General features: G+C 45.8%; 1 protein-coding gene across 1 annotated transcript; it reads left to right on the forward strand.

Moving 5' to 3' along the window:
* Nucleotides 353–18,762, forward strand: ERP27 (endoplasmic reticulum protein 27). The gene is made up of 7 exons (XM_021415595.1): nucleotides 353–577; nucleotides 757–857; nucleotides 3,076–3,213; nucleotides 6,374–6,487; nucleotides 10,267–10,392; nucleotides 17,318–17,515; nucleotides 18,220–18,762. Exons 1-7 carry the CDS (start codon nucleotides 457–459, stop codon nucleotides 18,262–18,264), a joined length of 843 nt encoding a protein of 280 aa, XP_021271270.1. The 5' UTR covers nucleotides 353–456; the 3' UTR covers nucleotides 18,265–18,762.

Genomic DNA, 20,358 nt, shown 5'->3' on the forward strand with positions numbered 1-20,358 from the left:
AGAGTTTGGTGGTGAGGTGTACATGGCACTGAATTCTCGCGTTTAATATTTCCCATGGCAACTGTTCCCATCCACCAGAGGAGATGCAGGAGCTGTGTGTCCCACTGGCTGGGCGAGTGCTTCGCAGCATCTGTGGGACCCAGCAGCTGGGGAAGTGCAGGGGATCCCTCTACATGGTGGGGCGTTCTCACCAGTTGGGGTACCTAGCTGTGTGGGTGCAGCTGAGATGCCCAACGCTGTGCATGAGGGCACACCAGCAGCAGCATTGGTGAGCCTGTCCAAGCCTGATGGCTGTGCAGCGGGGAGGCCCAGGGCTTTTTCCCAGCTAAGCAGTTATCTCAGGAGCTGGAAGCTTTGCCTGTGGCCAGCTGCTCCTTTCCCATTGCGTGGGAGTGATTGTGAGCCCAGAAGCAGCTGACGTGTCACTTGCCAAGGAGAGGTGTGGAGCAAGGTGGCATGGTGAGGAGAGGGCAAGCAGGCACCATGGGCACCTCCGTCTTCCTGTGTCTCTTCATTATCTTCCTGGCCGGGAGCTTCCCAGCAGGCTGTGCTGGAAACAACAGCTCTGCATCCCACGGTAAGTGAGCCTTCCCAGTCCTCCTCCTCACTCAGAGTGTGCTATGCAAGCTGAGCATCGAGCTGGTGAGAGAGGTGTGGGGGGAGCATGTAAGGGGTGGGGTGCTCACATGGGTACGCGTGGGAGCCTCGGAGCTGCTCTTCTATACCTTCTGTCCAATCCTGACCTTTCCTCTCCAGGCACAGAGGGAGGTGCAGATAAACTTGTCCTGTTGAACGACATCGCAGATGCGGAAGCCTTCATCAGCGGTGCGGAGGTGGCGGTTGTTGGGTTCTTCCAGGTGTGTTGGCGGCAGCTCCCCTCTGCCAGGTGGGAGCCCTATCCCTGGTGGGAGAGCGGGGCTGGATGGGGCCCTTCATACACCCTCATGCGATGGCTCCTGCTGTGGAGAGGTGCCGGGGTTGTAATAGATGTGAAGGGATGAAGTGAGGGGTGTACAGAGAGGGAGATGGAGCAAGGGAGGGATGTGAAGCTGTTGATAGGAGCCTGGAGTGGGAGAAAGAGAAATGCTGCAGGGGAAGGAAAAGGGGAATGTGGGTGGCAGAGAAATTGAGTGCACTGGCACGAGATGAGTGGGAACATTGGCTGTTGGCTTTAGTCATTGGTGGCAGAGTGAGGCACTGCCTGTGTGACAGGGCTGAGGAAGCTGGGCCTCTGGGAGTGGTGATGGTGGGGATCCTCTGATGTCTGAGAGGATTTGGGCTCAAGCTCAGTTTCCTCTTAGGGAGAACAGTGGCACGGTCCCTCTGGCTGCTTTGTTCCCCACAGTTGATACCCTTGAGGCCTCTGCCTCTCCATGACCAAATTCAACTGAAATCAGGTGACAGAGTGACTGATAGATGCACGTGTCATTTACCTCTTTTTCCTGCTACTTGAACTCTGTGCTGGACTGTGTACACTGCTCATGCCTTTTGCCAGAGAAGACTTAATCCTTCCAAAACTAACTCCCTTCTGCAAGCCCCTTCCTCCTCTTGCCCTGATCCTGGGGCTGGAGGGCAGCCTAGTGAGGGGTTATGCAGGTGAGGATGAGGCAAGGGGGTAAAGCACACTGCAGAGCGAGGACTGATGCTTCTGCAGAAACAAGTATGCGAATGCTGGAGGCCTTTGCCCCAGGGCCTTGCTAAACACTGATCACAGAGCACTAGCTGCCTAGGGCTGTGGCCTGCAGGCATACAGAACTCCTTAGGGGCCTCTCTGGCAGCACTGCAGCCCTATGAGCCAGAGAGGCTCTGGTATCTCCTTCCCCTGGGCAGCTGGCTGGGGTTGTAGCAGGGCTGGGACCTCCTGCGGGCAGAGCCTCATGCCACCAGTACCCCATGCCACCTCCGCCTCCCTCCCATGGCACGGTTTCATTTATCAGTCAGCAGGGTGCTGGGCCTCGGCAGCACAGGGTGCTGGGGCAGGGAGGGCCGAGCGTGTCGTCCTGCAGCGTGGGGACAGTCCCGGCTGCCAGGAGCACGGGGCAGCAGCCAGCAGCCTGGCATGTGTTCAATGCGTGAAGCACAGCGGGGCTGCGTTTAAGCGGCAGATAAGGACCTGTGAGTGCCATGAGGTCTTGTCTTGGCCCTCTGCCCAAGAGTATATTCATCCGAATAATGCCCGTGTTCTCTGCTCACTATAAATCATTTCTCTGCTGCAGCCTTTCAGCTCACTGCAGCACGCAGCTCAGCAAGCTGTGCCTGTAATGAGCTGGGAACTGTGTGCCACGATGGAAAAACAGCGTGCTGCTCCGTGCGCTGTGTGAGAATGGGGCCTGCTCGGCCAGATCAAACCCATCCTTCATAGGAATGCTCCAAAACAAAGCAAATTCCCACACCATGCCTTAATGCAATCGCCACAGCCATGTCGATGCGCTGGCATTTCCAAAACAGGTCACAAGAACTGTTTTCCTTTCAGTGAAGCAAGAATTTTGTTTTCTGTTCTCTCTGGGCTCGCAAACAGCTGAGCTGACAGTTCAAAACGAAAAGAAAAACAAAACAACTTCCAAGCAGAGACTGTGTCTTGAGAATTTGAATCTAAAAAGTACCGAAAATATGTCCCTCAGTAGAGAAGTTGGGAATGGGAATAGGATGGCGTGCGTTAACGCAGCCTCAGGCTGGAGCTAATGCTCTCACTAGATACAAGAAGCCCAAGGTATTTAACAATTTTAACAACCCCCTGGACTCCAGAATCAAGAGGCTGTCTTAAAAATGATTTATGTGTATAATGTATATAGCATACACGTCTGTACGTATATATATGTAAGGGTTACGTCTGGGTTCCGACTTTCTCCCCTCCTTTCTGAGAGCTCCAGGGCTTCACATCACCGCAGGGGGGGCACGCCGCAGCCCCAGCGCGGGGAGGAAGACGAGGAGGAAGGCTGCAGCCCGCCCAGAGCCGCGGGAAATGGCGGAGCGAGGCGCTCGGCGGGCGGCTCCCAAGGCGGCCGGCAGGTGTCCCCGTTCCGCCGGCGTGCGGCGGGGCGCCGCTCTGACCGCCCTCTCTCCCTGTGCCCTCAGGAGCCGGAGAGCCCCGAAGTGTCGCAGCTCCGCCTGGTGGCCGCGCGGATCCCGGAGGTGGCCTTCGCGCTCAGCAGCAGCCCCGCGGTGCGGGAGCACTACGGCTTGACGGCGGCCACCCTCACGCTGTTCCGCAGGGTGCGTGCGCGGCGGGGCGCTGGGAACGCGGTTCTTTGCAAAGAATCGGGGGGGTCTGTGTTCTGAGTGGCTCTCACGGAGCGCGGTGTGACTTGGATGGGCTTCCCGTGGCTTTGGAAAGGCTCCTGAGGCACGCGGAAGGCATCTCCCGGGTGTGTTACAGTGAATCAACACGGCAGGGTGGAAATCGCATCTTGCCAAGCTCATTTCAGGCAGGCAAAGCTGGCTCCATGCATGCCCAGTTTTTCCATCAGGGCTGAAACCAGAGCCAGAGTGGGGCCCTGCAGTGACAGATGCTGTGCCACCAAATGAAATCCCCAACACTAGATGCCTCTTAAGTCTAACACTGTGGTTTGAAGAGCTATTCTTTGGGCATGGGCCCATTAATAATCATAGAATCACAGCTGCCTTGTTCTGAAATTGAAGGTATTCCTACTGAAATGTAAGGAGATCGTATTTTGAAGGGTATTTTGAAGGGCCATGTACTTACTGCAAGAATACCACCAAAAGCTGAGAGTAAAAGTATCAGTTCCCTGGCATTGCCCCATGTGGCACTTGAAAACTGGAGAGAGAGGTGCATCAGAGGAGAGGGGCCTTAGGAAGTGCAAGGTGTCCTAAAAGGCTACAAAGTGCAGCATCACAAGAGCTTGAAGCACACTGGGTGGCTCTGCATGCTGCAGAGGCTGGATGTGGTGCCTTGGTCAAGTTCTAGATCTGAGTTGGACAAAGATTACATAAAGCCCGTTTGTTCACTTACTTTCTCATCTTTTTGTGCACCATGTTTACCACTGGTATAATCCAAATAGCGCAAGGAGAACGATCTGAGAGTGAGCAAAAAGTAGACAAGTCCTTTCCTTTAACCTTTATTTGCCATGCACAGATCATAGAATCATAGAATCACCAAGGCTGGAAAAGACCTCCAAGATCATCCAGTCCAACCGCCCACCTACCACCATCATTTCCCCACTAAACCGTGTCCCTCAGTACAACATCTAAACATTTTTTGAACACCTCCAGGGACAGTGACTCCACCACCTCCCTGGGCAGCCCATTCCAGCACCTGATCACTCTTTTGGGAAGAAATGTTTCCTAACATCCAACCTGAATCTCCCCTGGTGCAATATTGCAATTGCAATTTGAAGTAACATTCACCTCGGTTTTGGTTCTTAGGCATGATGATTTTCTTCCAGAAACACTGAAAAGATCCTTTGTTTTTGCTCTGTGGCAGATAGTGAGAATGACTGCATTGGGACAGTGTTTGATAAAAGAAAGTTTGGATTGTTGGAACTTGTATTCTATGGAAACTTCGCAGTCCAGTTTTTACAGCTGAATTCTTATTTAATAAGGAAAAAAAAAGCAAGAAACAAAGACACTATCTAGGTTCAAATGAGATTGGCAATTCTTTTGTCTAATTTTCTTCAAGTTATTTTTCTGAAATTTGAGTTATTCAGACACATTATTTTTCCTTTTATTCTGAACACTGTGTAGGAGTAAGGAGTCAGAGCTAAGAAATACAAGTAAAAAGAACTGAGATGGGAACTTAGAATCAAATACTCATTTGAAGAATACAAAGATGGGTGACCAGGATAGCAGTGAATCAGAGGCATAAACTCATTCTTCCTTGTTTTTGCAGAGTATAAAACACACATAATACTTAGAAATTTATAATTACAGTAGTGGGACGGTCTGCTGTCAACTGCTGAAACTTCTTTCTGTATAGTGGAGCAAAGCTAATTTATTCTCTTGAAAAATCTAGCCTGACAGACCTAAAAAGGATGTAACTAACAGATGTAAATAAGCTAATTATACAGAGTGATAAAGGCATTTTGACCAGAGCTTCAACTATTAGATGCAGACTATTTTTCAACCTCTTTTTCTTGGAATCCTAAATGCTGAGAGCATGTCAAGGATATTTTTACCCCAAGATGAAAGCCAGGTGTCTGCAGAATTCCACTAAAGTTATGAGAAAGTTTTCTGTGCTTAGATTGGTTCCCAAGGCCTCTCTGATCTCAGCCGCTCAGGTGTTGCACTGACCTGATCCCATTCACTAGAGTAGAGCCACCCTTTCATTTTACCCTGGGGCAAATCCGTGAGAGAAATCACGCTGCACTGTCTGAAAAGCACCAGTTTGGGTTGTCAGACCCAGTGGCCCCCTTCCAGATCAAAGACCTTGCTAATGACCACAGGAAAGCAAAAAAGTTTGTTAGATGTCTGTACACCGCTGGAAAAACTAACACAAGTGTTTTCAGAGGTTGTACAGATGCAGAGGATAAAATCCGGGGTGTGCATGTGGACATTTCCTCAGCTCTGAGAACATCATTCAACACGAGTGTGAAAAGTCTTCAGATCCCAAACTTTGATCCCACTGGTTGTCACAGCCTAGCATGCCCATGGCTCAACTCATTCATCTCCTGCTGTGGTACCGTACAGCAACTGTGCCCTGTTGGCTGGTTTAGCCATTATTTGATGTTTGACTGTTTTTTTTTTTTTTTTCCTGTTTACCAAGTCAGGCAAACCTCAATAAAATTACATCTTTGGGGTGAGAGGGGGTGAGTGTGGGAAGATGTGTGGCAGGATGGATTTTCCTCTAAAGCTAAAATGTGCTGTGCTTGATTTTTTTTTTTTTTCTGCTGTACTGGAAAAAAAATCCTCTTTTTATTGGAGAGATTTCCTGCTTGCACAATGTTTCCAGGAAATCCATACAGGTCCATGCCAATGTTTATTACTTGCAGAAGAAATAGAATAAGCAGATGAAGATTTTAAAGAGGGCTATAAAGCCAAAATCGATGTGAGGAATTAGGCTATGTTAACGATCTCTTCCCACAACTCCTAGATTAGTTTATTGGCTAATCTTCTCTGTCTCCAGTGCAATAGGAGCAGATAATGATAGGGATGTCTTGTCCTCAGTGATTTCTCTTATGACATGAGTTTGACTTGGCCTTGGGAGATTGAGGGAGGGTGGAAGATCCTTATCTTGAAGTGCATGCAGATCTCTGTAGGTATAATGGCTCTTGACCTCAAGAAATGGGGATTACATTCTGGAAAGAAGATGAAGATGGTGTCCCAGGGGGTGGTGTCTCTATGGGTGAGTGCCATCAGCAGCTCTGAAGGAAATAAGGAGAGGACAGCTGTGACCAGAGGTATCTTTGCATGTCTTCAGGCAGACAAAGACCGGAGAGATTTGGATATGGACAGCGAAGAAATTGATGTCGATAAGATGAGTCGTTTCATTCGAATGAATGAGCTCCGCCTGGTGACAGAGTACAACCCTACGGTAATTAGCAGCTCCTTCCTCCCCTCATCCCAGCACCTGGCCTCCTCTGCATGAGCCTCCTCTGGCTCAAGTGTTTATGCACATGGATGTGTGCAAGCATTGCCACAGTGGTGTAGATGGAGTTGGGGAAGCCATGTGTATCTTTGCTACTGCTGAACAGAGTGGAAGCAGCTGGACTGGAGTATACGGGTGGGGTGGAGAGAGAATAGAAGACAGTTCTTCTGATCTCCCAGTAAATTTGAGGCATTGGTGGGCAAAGAACTGCATTTCTTAACATTCCTTCTGCTTCTTCCCTTGGGCATTTGCCACGTTGTACTGTGCCTGCAGACCCTGCTCAGGCAGGATCTTCTCTGTGACTAAGAAGCCTCAAGAAACATGGGAACCCAAGCGACATGCTCCTAGGAGTAGGCATTTCTTCATCACCCAGAAAACTGGGCTCAACATAAGTCTGGCTATTTCAAAGCATATTCAAAATTGGTAGGAAACTTCCCATCCTCTCCGTCCCTCACTCCATAATTTGTCAACTCAACAAGAAAGATTAGACATAGGATCATAGAATCATAGAATATCCTGAGCTGGAAGGGACCTGTAAGGATGCTCGAGTCCAGCTCTTGGCTCCACACACAATTGCCCAAAAATCAGACTGTATGTCTGAGAGCGTTGTCCAGATGCTCCCTGAACTCCAGCAGCTCGGGGCCATGCCCACTACCCTGCGCAGCCTGTTCCATGCCCACCGCCCTCTGGTGCAGAACCTGTCCCTAACCCCCAGCTGCCCCTCCCCTGACACAGCTCCATGCCGTTCCCTCGGGCCCTGTCGCTGTCCCCATAGAGCAGAGTTCAGCGCTGCCCCTCTGCTCCCTGTGAGGAGCTGCAGCCACCATGAGGCCTCCCCTCAGCTCCTCTGCTCTGGGCTGAGCAAACCAGGGGACCTCAGCTGCTCCTCATACGCCTTGTCCTCCAGATCCTTTATCATCTTTGTAGTTCTCCTTTGGACAATCTCTAATAGTTTTATATCCTTTTTGTACTGAATGCTTCCATGGTGGCCATCTTCTTTAGCTTACCCGCCTGGCTGACACTTGGAAGGTCCCAGCTCCTTCTGCCTACAGAGGGTGGTCAAGGATTCAGGCTCCCCTGAAATGCTAGCAGTTCACTGGGTTGCTTGCTATGGAGCAGGCGGGTCTTAGAAGTCCAGCTGACTGCAAGGCTGAGACTGTCATTGCTAACAGTATATTTTGCAATCTTCTGAATAGCTCTAGCAGTGCTGATCACACTCAGTATAATCAAAGGAGTATGGCCTGACCAGTTTCAAAGCTGTATCTTTTCAAACAGATGCCAAACGTCAGCTAAGAGGGCTGGCACATTCCCCAGTTCAGGTTCAGTATGCTATTTTGGGAGAGTATTTTGTTTTGGACATGCAACATTTTGTTTCTGGAGTGAAATACTGTAGAATCATACTTCTTCTTCTATTTTTTTTTAAATAATAATAATTAAAATGTGGATTTGGTTTTTTCCTCCTGAGAAGGGATATGAAAAACATTTCAAAATCACAGAACATTTCCTAGAACAGAAAAGCTATATTCTACCCAACTGTCCTGACAACGCTTTGAGAACACCCCAGAAGTAACAGTGGGGATATTCTTATTATCCTCATAATTGTCCTGGCCTTCTGAATCCTTGTGGCCTTCACTGCACCTATTGGCAGTTCATCAGATTATAGCTCTCTCTTTATGAGTTTCTGATGGTGTTTTGGGCTTTTGCTCCATAGTGTCCCATTTGGCACCCAGACTACCTCTCTGACCTGGAGCTCCTTTGCTATTCAGCCGTTCCTTCCAGCCTGGCTTGCAGTACATGTAGTGCTTTGGGTTTTTTTTCTCTTGACACTCTGGAGCCCTACCAAGGTGCTGCAATTAACACTGCCTCCTGCTGTCCAAGGCTTGAAGCCCTTCCACCTCTGCTAACATAGCTTATCATTTTTTTTTTTTGTAAATATTTATTCCCAGTGCATATGCTGTTTATATTTAAGAATGCTGCAGGTCAGCAAAGGCTTGGATAACAGGGATCAAACCAAGCACTGCCAAGAGTTTCTCTCCTTGTCCCGGGGCCCTGTTTCTTCCACATACTTCAGGCATTTTTAGGCAACACTTAGCCTGTGCACTTCCCAGGAGAGTGTGATGCTATCCAGCCATGATGCTGAACTATGCTAATCTCTTGCAAAAGTCTCTGTGGACAGATGCATCTTTGTGTGCAGCTGCCAGAGGAACTGCTGCTTCAGCCATGCTCCCACAGCCCCATGGCTCTTGGTGCTGCCTGGCTTTACCCTCACCTCCAGCCCTGTCCCTTTCCATGAGATCTTCTAACACTGTTTGCATCCCCTCTGCTCTCCCCTGCCCCACCTGCATGCCACAAATAAATTAAGGGACACAAAAAGTCTGATAAGCATTAGGGAAAGGAGAAAATCTCAGCCACCAGAAACAAGATGCTTTGTGGTGCAGACATGCACTCCCTGACCCCATCCCTGTTACTCCTGTAGCGTATGGAAACTTTCTCCTCCTCTGGGGAAGTGCTGGCATGGATCTCTATGGCCTGTGTGGTTTTGGCTGCGTGTGGGGAGGCAGCAGGTCAGCTGGAGCACAGCCTCATTCCTGTTTGGTTTGAGGGAGAGGTGCTGTGCCCTTGGGAGCAGGTGGGAAGAGAGGTGGGATGAGGAGCAGTGAATGCCTGGAGATGGTGCAAAGGCTTCCTGGGCACTGCCTGCCCCTGCTCCTCACAATGGGCAATTGTGTGAGGCTTGTTCAGCCTCTGCCCAGGGCACAGCCTGCTGCAGGCCTCTTCCCACTACAGAGCTGTGGAGGCTATCTTAACCCGAAGCACTCTGGGCTGCCCAGCCCTTGGGACTGCTGAAATGGGGCTTTGGGCTCACCCTTATCCAAAACAGAGTGCAATGCTGAGGAAAGGAAACAAGAGGACACACCAACCCTGGCACCACAAGCCCTTCCCACTTGCTTCTTCCCAATTCAGCCAGGTGCTGGACCTCAGTGATTCAGGGCATCATTACCATGGAATCATACAATCAGAATCATTAAGGTTGGAAAAGACCTCTTTGATGATCTGTCCCAACCATCCACCTACCACCAACATTGTCCACTATGTCCCTCAGTGCCACAGCTACATGTTTATGGAAAACCTCCAGGGATGGTGACTCCACCACCTCCCAGGGGAGCCTTTTCCAGTGCCTCAGCACTCTTGGAGATTTTTTTCCTAATATCCAATCTGAACCTCCCCTAGTGCAACTTGAGGCCACTCAGTCTTGTTCTATCACTGTTACCTGGGAGAAGAGGCTGACACCCACCTTGCTACCACCTCCTTTCACGTCATTATAGAGAGTGATGAGGTCTCCTCCAAGTCTCCTCTTATTATATCCAGTGTTTTCTGGCCTTCCCTCTCCAATTCCTTGCTCCTCCAGACATCAGTTTGCTGTGAACAGACGGTCTCCCTGCCTGGTCACTGGCCATCCTAAGACCAGTGAGGAACCATTGTGGTCTGCAGATTCTTGGCCCAGGAATAAGTGAAACCAAGAGGTTAAGTGCTTCCACAGAGAACCCAAATTAGATGCCTCCTGCTTTAAAGAAAGTTGTCCTGCTTGTTAGGCTGATTTGCAAAGAAGTAGCAGCTTAGGCATAGGGGGTGATGCCCTTCTGGCAGTGCATCCAATGTGCATTGAATGTCTCCTTGTCTGTGTGTGTTTCTCTCTCTGTCTGTGGTGGTCGTGTTTTTGGCAGACAGCAGTAGGTGTGCTGCACAGTTCTCTCCTGCTCCACCTCCTCCTGTTCACAGACAAGAAGTCCCCAGAGCACCCTGAGCAAATGCGCAGATATCGTGCAGCAGCAGAGCTCTTTGAGGGTAAGGTAAGTCCAAAGAGGGGAGTCGCGAAAGAGTAAAAAGGAAAGACAGTGATTTCTTCCATGGAAATGGAGGGCATCGTGTCCTGTTCTGTGCATTAGGGGAGCAATGGACAAGTGGGAGGAAAAGAGTATCTGAATAATTAAGTGGAGAAGTTGGATCTGTTCACCTTTTGCCACTTTACCTCCAAAGGGGAAATACCCTTTGTATCCCGCTTCCCTACTCTCTCAGTGGACATTGTGTACTTCCTTGCTTCTAGTCCAATTTTGTTCCCTTCCACTGGGAGATGACAAACAGCTGTTGCACTTCAGCCCAGCAATGGTCACATTCCACTGGCATGAGAGGTGATCTTGTACATACAGCTTGTGAGATGCCAAAGAACATTATATAAGTGACCAGACAGCAATTAATGTTGCATTTGTTAACACTTAGCCTTCTGGTTGGTTCCTGAGGAAGCAACTGTTTTAAAGAAATTGAGGATGGGTTTTTCAGATTTCCCACAGCAAGATGGTGGGGTAGATGGGGTCTTTCAGAGAAATTTCCTCCAGCTCCCACCCCTGTGTGGACAGAGCTCCCCAAGCAGTAAATCTTCATGTGCTCGATTCTCTGCCAGCAGCTGGATTACAGGGGATTTTGGTCCAGGGAAACAGAGAAAGGAACTGGCAAGCAAAGAGGGATTGGAAGCAATAGGCAGGCATTTAGGGCAGGGGATCAAAGCATCAGAGAGGGCTGAGCTGAGTGGCAGTGGAAGGGATCTTCCTGGGAGAAATGTGGAGTTGGAAAGAGTTGGGGTTTGAAAACAAGAACATCTGCATGCATCTGTTTGCAGTACTAAAGGAGAAGATTAAAATTCAAGTGTATTCTCATCTTAAGTTGGAGGGGCCATCTCAGAACCATACACGCTCAAATATTTTGAGATTTGTTTATGACAGGAGTTCTTTGGATCTTGCCATCTCTACCACCAATTTGCAAGAGAGCAGGTAGAAACCATGCATAAAAGTCAAAACGTCTCTTGAAATGTGTTTTGTTTTGATTGATACTTGCTGATAAAAGAAAACATCAATCTGAAAAATTCCAGATGTCATGTGAGATATGTGTTATAGTGGCTCCATTATCTCTGTCCATGAGCTGTGATACTGTTAAGCATCACTGTCCTTTGCTGATGCAGCTGCAGCCAGTTTTCCACTTGTATGGCATGCTTAGATCTGAGTGAAGGGGAATGATTTTCGTAGAAGTACTTCACAAAGCACTGGATGAAAAGTTGTACTGAAGTCCAGATAATTAGTGAATTGCCAGCAATCCAAATCTAACTTTTTTTTTTTAAATCATGCAGGCAAATTTCCCACTGAATCAGCCTAGAGGAAGTTTGCAAAAATAAAATAAGAGCTAAAAGGCGTGGGGATTTGACTAGTTATATGCACTTTACTGCAGTAGTACTGCTAGACACCTAGATAGAGGGACTGAGAATCTAGTAAGTTGTTTTTCCCAAGGGACAAGCATTCTGAGAAGTAAATTGTTATTTGGGCTGCCTTCTTACAAAGCAGTAAGAAAGGAATAGGATCCCCGTTTGGGTCACTTGGATCTTAGATCTAGATACTAAGGAATAAGCAGAGCAATTATGCCAACTTAGAGTTGTCTCCATTGCCTTTTTTTTTTTTTTTTTTTTTGTGGCTAGCAAATTGTCGTGTCAATAAATGCCAGATTCTGGAATTTACTTTTTTTCAGAATTACTAGTGAAAAGTTAATGCCCTGTAGGCTGGTGGTGAAAGGCTTGTTTGTGCTGCAGATTTAGAGCTGCCAGTGGTTTGGGTAAGGAATCACTGCTGTGCAGTGGAGAAGTGTTAAATCCTCCTCTGAGCATGTATCACTGAACAGAGCTTTCAGAGTGCCAGAAGAGTGGGGAGACTGTGTGTGTCCCATCTTCTCTTCAATGACAGCACAGAACACTGATGCAACCTTCAGAAGGTTCTCAAGCAGGATTTGGGGTACCGATTCTTTCACGTATCTCTGCTGAGGTCTGAGGGAAGAGGGGTCTTGTCATTGTCATCACCAGCTGGAGGAAGAATATAACCTGTTGTGTGGACTCATGGGGAGATGAAGAGAAAATGCTATTGACCCCAGAAAGTGAAGAAAATAGATAATGAGGAGGTGATTCACCTGCCACTTCCTGAGTTATGATCCCTTCCTCTTTGTTTTATGATCTTTTCACCTCTACCTGAGACAAATCTCAGCTTTTCATCTAGAGGATTCTTCTAGATTTGATAGTGGAGTCTGAGGGCTATAAAATGCTGGAGAGGAAAACACAAATGTTAGATGATGCTAAGTAACCAAGAGCTGACGAGAATAATAATAACAAATATGGTACTTTCTGAGTGGATCTTGAGAAACAATTGTGGGTGAGTAACAATGAACAGACAGAACTCAGCGCTACAGCTGCAGGAACCCACCAGTGTCCTTGGAAGGGTCCCACAGCAATCAAATATGTACTCATTTGGAAAAGTACTGCCAAAAATCCAAGCTTTCTACTGGAAAGGAAATGTCAAAATTAGTGTAAGTGAGCCAAACTAGCATAAGCATCTTCAGTTTTCTTTCTGTAGTATCAGAGTACAACATGACAATGACATTTGTTGTACCTCATGAGTGTTTGCAGAAGTTTCAATAAGGTGATGCTGGGATTAATAAAAGCAGTTTTTGCTACAACTGATATAACTTGGTTTATAATGTCAAAATGATATGTGTAGTGATGTTCACAAAGTCCGTTTTAGTTTATATGTAGGCTCATTTAGAAATGAGTTCTGAGAAACTGCTGAAAGTCCTTCAAGACTTCTTCCATGAAAAGGAAAGGACAGTGTCCTTTTTCTTGAAGACAGTAATTTATACACTTTTCATTGGTAAATACTGATGGCTCCAAAACTGAGACAAATTATCTTTAGAGATGCCTCTTTTTAGCCATAAACAGGAAAATGTGTAAACACAGAATATCTCTATCACTTGACAGATATCTGAAGTAAAGTTTTTATAGCTTTCATGACTAATATTTTCATTTTGCTTTGATTTACTAAGTAAGCTATTAAAGAAATGACTCAGACATCCGAATTTGATATTTTTGCTTAGGCAGTCTCCTCAAAGAATGAAGGTCACAGCTCCATACAGCTTAAGGTCATACACTGGATACAAGGCTTGATAATCCTTCCTGTTGATCTTCCTTGGAGAAGAAACTAAGAAACATGAAATTGGTTTCCACCATTGCAGTACTATGTTCAATTTCACTGAATTCCTTGAGCAATAGCATCATTTTGTACCTTAGTATTTACCAGGAACTTCATGTTCTAAAAGCACTGGGCTAGGAATCAAGTTGTCAAGACACTAAGACAATGCCAGAATGAAAAAATCCTTGAAAGAATTTAATGCAGATGACACTGCACAGATAATATTGCATGGTGTTCTGTTTTCTCAGGACATCGTGTTGGGAGTTTGTTTTGGGAGTTCCTCATGCATGCAGTAGCTCCTTCACTACCTCTAGTAGCAGGTCTTTGAACACACACACACACACAAGAAGACTGATACAAGATAAAACAAATTCATAGAAAATTGTTTCAGAAGGGGAAAAAAAATCCAGCTATTGTAGAGGATAGGTTTAAACAGAAAACAAACTTTCTGTTTTGGATGAAACTACCTAATTTCTACCAGTCGTATGAGAGTTGCCATCATAAATGGAATTTGTTTTTGTGAGTTACAGCTTTGGTAAGCAGTCTGAGCAAAGGCTTTAGGCTCATTTCAGCACCGGTGGGAGAGAACAGTCCTTCTGTCCCTTCTAAAATACGTGGAATAGAAGTGCCTGTCACCATTTATTGAAGAGTTCATCCTAGATAACTGCCAGAGACCAGACCAAGATTTAGATGTCAGAAGTTAGGCAAAGTGAATCTTGTCTCACGGTTAGTAGGATTTTCCATGGTTACTGCATTTATTCGTTATGATTAGAGCTGGCTGGGAATCTCTAAGCAAAACAAATTCCTCATGAGAAAATGCCAGTTCCACCAGGTGGGATCTATCATGGACGTGTCTGCGCTCAAAAATCTGCTTGGTTTCTTGCTGCTGAGGAGACCAGGCTTCCAGTGCTCGTGGCCTCAGCACAAGTGTGCGCTACAGACTGCCTCACAGCTGTCACTTGGAGGCCAGTGCACTCAGTGCAGGATGCCCTGTCTATTTACTGAAGGAGGAGGCATGCCATGTCGTAGCACTTACCAGGAATTTATCACTCTTAAATGCATGTGATTGGCATTAAAGTGTCTTCTTTTGAGTGACAGTAAGCAGATACAACTGCTGTCTCACCCTTATTTCAGGAAAGCACTCACAAGATGGGAAGGAACTTCTGCTGTATTTTGGCAGCCTGCAGCTGTGTGAGCTCCATGTGTGTCACTAGAGATCGAAGACAAGAACTGTGGATGATGTTATCTCAGCTGTTCTAGCTGAGGGGCCCACTGTTTGTATTTTAACTGTTTTCTTCTGCAAGGAAGAAGACAAAAACTGATTGGAGTTCTAATCCTCAAACTTTTTATTCTTTTATTCTTACTCTGTTCTTCATGTTCATAGATAGTTTCTTAGTTTGAGGGTTTTTAATGAAGGCTGGAAGCTTGATAAAGGGAAGAAAGTTGACTTCCATTTATATTACTATTTTAAAAAGCTGCTCATCTATTTCAAAGCTGGAGGAACTGCATAAAAAATATTAGCAATTAACAAACTTAGTACTCCAAAGTCTTTATTAAATTAAAATTTGTTTAACATTTGATCTAAGAAAATGCTGTTGTCTAGTGAATATTCCATAGAGAAAACCAAAACTTGGTGAACAAACTGATGAAAAGCATGATACCACCTCCTATACCATCCTTCTGAAAGTGCTTCCCTCCAACACCAGCCTGTTCCAGTTTGCATTTTAGAAGGAGAGCCTAAAACAAAAGGCTTGTTTCAATTCCTTCCACTCCAGCTCAGAGCTTGGGGTTCAGCTCTTAGGTCAGGTCTTTAAATCTGTGACCCTTGGATTTATGATGCTCTCTGTTTTGGAGGATAAAAATCCTACAAAAGGATGAGCTTAGCACTGTGAAAGAAGTTCCCCGCAGCCACAACCTATCTGCTCATTAACTTGTTGCCTTTGGGACATAGTTAACTTTTGGAAGAGACATTGCAAGTGGATCTGTCATATCCAGTGAAACTGTTGTTGCTGTTATCACAGTGATTAACTGCAGTTAGGCTTACATCAGCCTACCTATCTTTCTTCCTATAGACTGTTGTCTAGGGAAGTTTCCATACATATAAATATATATATATATAATTTTGTTTTGTTTTTAAGAACATAATTTTAATTTAAAAATTGAGATCATAGAATCATAGAATGGCTTGGGTTGGAAGGGACCTCAAAAATCATCAACTCCAGCCCCTGCCGTGGGCAGAGCTGCCACCCACCAGCTCAGGCTGCCCAGGGCCCCATCCAACCTGGCCTTGTACCTCCAGGGATGGGGCATGCGCAGCTCTCTGGGCAACCTGTGCCAGCACCTCACTGCCCTCTCAGTGAAAAACTTCTCCCGACATCTAATCTAAATCTTTCCTCCTTTAGTTTAAAATAGTTTCCCCATATTCTATCACTAGCTAACTGTGTAAAAAGTTGTTTACCACAGTTACTTATAGAGAGGAAAAAAGTTTTGAACTAACTTGAGTGTTCTTGATTGAAAAGAAGGAAAAACATGAGTCACAGCCTGGGAACTGAGCACATCATCTTCACATCACATTAATGTTATTTTTTTAAATGCCTCTTTTTCTTGTACAAATTGAGTCATATCCATGTCTGTAGGTACATTTAATATACTAGGCCCTATAGACTGCACAGCTCAAAGAGAAAATAAAATTACGTATATTAGCTGGTTGTTTGTTTCTTTGACTTGGTGTCACCTGCTGAAGTATTCTATTTAATCAGATCATTGATTAAATTGCTCAACTGCTGTACTTACTTTATGAAATGTTTACATAATCTTTGTATTTATTATTAATAGATAATTAATTTTTTATATAGATGAACATCTTATCAATAATCTTTTAGATTCTAGAATTTCAATTTTTTACCAGTTCCTACTGCAACCTGTAAGATCTCAGTTGCAATTTACTCTTGAAATCATGGGATAAATCAGCACTGTCACGTCATCCTGCCAGTATTATAATCCTTGGCTTTGTCTTGTTCTCCAGAACTATTTGTGAGTCCAGAAAAATGTAGGCTGTTCTCACCAGGGGCATCTCTCCCCAGGTCTGAACAACTCTCCACTGAGCTTGGCTGTAGGGGCAGTGGTGTAATGCCAACAGTTCCCATTTCCCAAATGATTGCACCTTCATTTCTAGTTACTCCAGCTGACCTAAATTCATCCTTTGTGTTTTGTACTCTCATGTTCTTATCCTTGCTGGATTATACTGCCCTATACTTCCCCTCCCACATTCTTGCAGTTGAGTTTGATCTTCTACACACCAAAATACTATTTTGCTATGCCTCCCTGGGTCTTGCATATATCTAAGCATCTTATCCTGACAGCATGCAAATAGAGGAGTGAGCTTCTTCTACATGTGCCTTTGAGTTAAAAGACATCTTTGTTCTTCATCTGTTAAGAGAATGGAATAGGAGACCACCTTTGTAACATACTGTGGATATATTTTTTAAAGAAGAGAAAAGCAGACAGTTTGAGACATATTGTACATATGGTTTTGATAAAATACAGAAAAATGGTCTGCATGGAGCAGTTAGATAGCGACAGAGGAAAGTGTTGTTACATGGTAGGTTTTCTCTAATTCATAAAAACTTTACTGTTAATCTGTGTATGATGGCTGTTTGAGGATATCTGTTCTCTCTCAGTCTCTCCTTTGCTCATGTTTTCTCTCCTTTTTATATCACAGATTCTCTTTATCCTGGTAGACATTAACTTGAAAAGCAATGAACAAGTGATGGCTTACTTCAAACTGAAGAAGTCCCAGCTGCCAGCTCTGGCAATATTCCACACACCAGATGAGAAACATGATGTGTTGCCTCTGGATGAAGTCTCCACTGAGCGTGTGAAGGACTTCTGTAATGCTTTCTTACAAAAAATGCAAAAGGTAAGAGAGCACTTCAGTGTAGGCTACAGGACACTCGGGTCTAATAGAAAGGTGCTGTTTCTCACAGGGCTCTGAAGGAAATAACTTCAGCTCCTTGAACTCATTCCCAATCTGCCACCTCCTCCTCATTTTCATTTTCACCTGAATATCAGAAAAACATTAGATCTAGAACAGAGCAGATATGGATGCGTTTCCAGAGCCTCTTTATTCACTGACCTCTGTCGTCTTAGTCTACAGCAAGAAGACATCATTGACCTCTGTATGGAGGTCTCAGTGGAAGCATCTAATTTCTGGGAGCAGCAGATGGGAAGTTGGATGGAGGATGCTTTCAGTATGGGCATCCTGAGTATGAGCATGGTGGTTGTCAGCAGCTGGGAGAGGATCAGAGAGACTGATCAATGGCAGGGATAAGAAGAAATTCTATCAAGAATGTCACAGAGATAAGGTATAAAGACAAGGGTTCTGCTGGAGGTCTCTGGAAGGAGAGGGACAGTTCATTCAGTGCTAGTATTCTCTCTTTGTCAAAGCTCAACTTCCTGTGACACAGAAGCTTTGTGCATCAGAACCCTGTGTTGTGCATTTAAATGCAATAGGCAAGGCAGTGACATGGAGAACAGAGGGAGGCATTTAAGTTGGCTTGTTTCCTTTTATTACTATGCTAAGAAACTGCAGTTTTCTGATTTCATGCCTTTACTGTGTTTTAGGAAGAAGACAGGATGGAGGAGAAGGCCTTCAATGAGGAACTCTAACTCTTTCTCAGCAAACATGATGACTATGCCCAGAGCCACCTGCTCTTGATGTATAAAGAGTTCACTGAGCTTCACAGCTCTGGAATTCTTGGCATAATAGGATTAAGGGGCCAAGTCAGTCACGGATTCCCATCTCCATGCCGCGCACATATTTGCTGTCTGTCCTCTCTAGGAATCACTCCTCCCTTCTGATTTGCTGGCTCCAGCTCTCTGTCTTATTCCTCCAGGTGCTCTGGTATTTCTGTACACAGTGTTCTTCCATGCCACTGCTGATGAAGCAACGGGCAATATAACAAAATGGCAATATCAGAGATACAGCTTGTAGCTCCCAGAAAGACTGACACATCTGTTTCTCTCATGATGCCTCCCATGTTCTCTTTGCTTTTGGTGCCATGCTGGGATCCAGCAGGCTGAGTCAGCCTCTTGTGACACTAGGAACAGATTGGTTGTTTAATGTCACATATTTTACTAAATAAAGCAGAAAGTGAATATCCTGAATTTTTATGGAACTATGTGATCTCCCACTCCCCATGTCTGTCACTTAAGGAGAAAGCTTGTGTATTTCTGAATGAATAGGCTTGCAATGTTTAAGCAGACAGATTAGTTGCGAAGAGTCATTTCCCATGGGACTAGACACATGACCAACAAGTCCATGAGGATGAGAGATTTCTGTGAGGGTCTGGGATCAGAACAGCACTGTGTACAGCAAGTGTGAGCGGCTGCAGCAAAAATGAGTAAACCTGAGATGCAGACTAAGGAATGGAAGCTGTGGCCGAATGGCAGTAGAAGATTGCACTGCAAGGTGGGGACTATCTCCACAGTGCATTAGAAGGAAAGGCTTTTGTCAGTTTATTGACCTCAGTTGTCTGAGGTCTCACTGCTGGCATACAGGGGATGGGGACTTAGCAGGAGAGTAGTATGAGCCATCTCTGTTCTGCTGTTTTAGGTGCATGCAACAGCCTTGCCTCATAGTTGGCTCAGCATCCTTTGGCATGGAGTATGGATGTTCCTGTCAAACAGTGACTGCATTGTCTCTTGGGGCTTGAGAGACTTGGCTTGAGACAGGGCGATTAAGAGGCATAGAAACCTCAGCACTTTCTCAGAGATTGCACCAAGGCAAAGAACTGGGAATAGAAAGGAGTTGTACTTGCCAATGAGGCTAACACAGATCCCTACCACAGAAGGAGAGGTGAAGAGTTGAAGGGGATGCAAAGTAACTGCTAACCACCACAGTGAAGGGCACAGCACGGAGAATCTCTGTTCAACAGAGAAGCAGGTGTTAACCTGGCATTAGTTCTTGCCTCCTCCATGCAAATCTGGCTGATATCTCTCATCAGCCTGAGGCTCTGTCACTTATGCAGCCAGATTTACCTGCTTTAGTGCTCTGCCCTCCCTTCTTCTCCACTTACATAAAGCAAGCTTATTACTGTAAAAGTCATTTAGGGAATCAATATTGCTGCCCATTTCCAGGGGAAAGTGAGATGACCAAAACAATATTCAGGATTGTGCCTTGAGTTGGCAAAGCTGACAAACTGTCTCCTTCCATAATGAGCTCTCCCTTAAAAGGCAGGGAGGAATCAACATGGGGTCTCAGAACTCTGTAGTCATAGAATCACGGAATCATTAAGGTTGGAAAGACCACTAGGATCATCTTCTCCAATCATCAGCCCGTCCTCACCGTGCCCACTAACCATGTCCCTCAGTGTCACATCCACATGATTCTTGAACACCTCCAGGTTCGGTGACTCCACCACCTTCCTGGACAGCCTGTGCCAGTGCAGCACCGCTCTTTCTGAGAAGAAAAGTTATTCCCTTGTCAGTTCCCTTGTTGAGTTCTTCTCTTTTCAAAATTGAGTGCTCCCTAACCTCTGGTTGGCATATGGCCTACGGGAACTATTGGTATCTGGATGCAGACAGATAATAACAATGAAGATGTCAATGAGGAGGTGAGTTTGGGGCATTATGTGCTGTACATTTCTTTCTTTAGACTGGTAAAAGTGGAGGCACCTGCCCTTAAAGGTCTTCTGCCAGGACATCTTGAGGAGCCTTGGCATTGTGGATGTTCCCAGTGTCACGCACCTATGTGGTACAAAC

This window comes from Numida meleagris, chromosome 1 (assembly GCF_002078875.1).
Source record: "Numida meleagris isolate 19003 breed g44 Domestic line chromosome 1, NumMel1.0, whole genome shotgun sequence".
Taxonomy (NCBI): Eukaryota; Metazoa; Chordata; class Aves; order Galliformes; family Numididae; genus Numida; species Numida meleagris.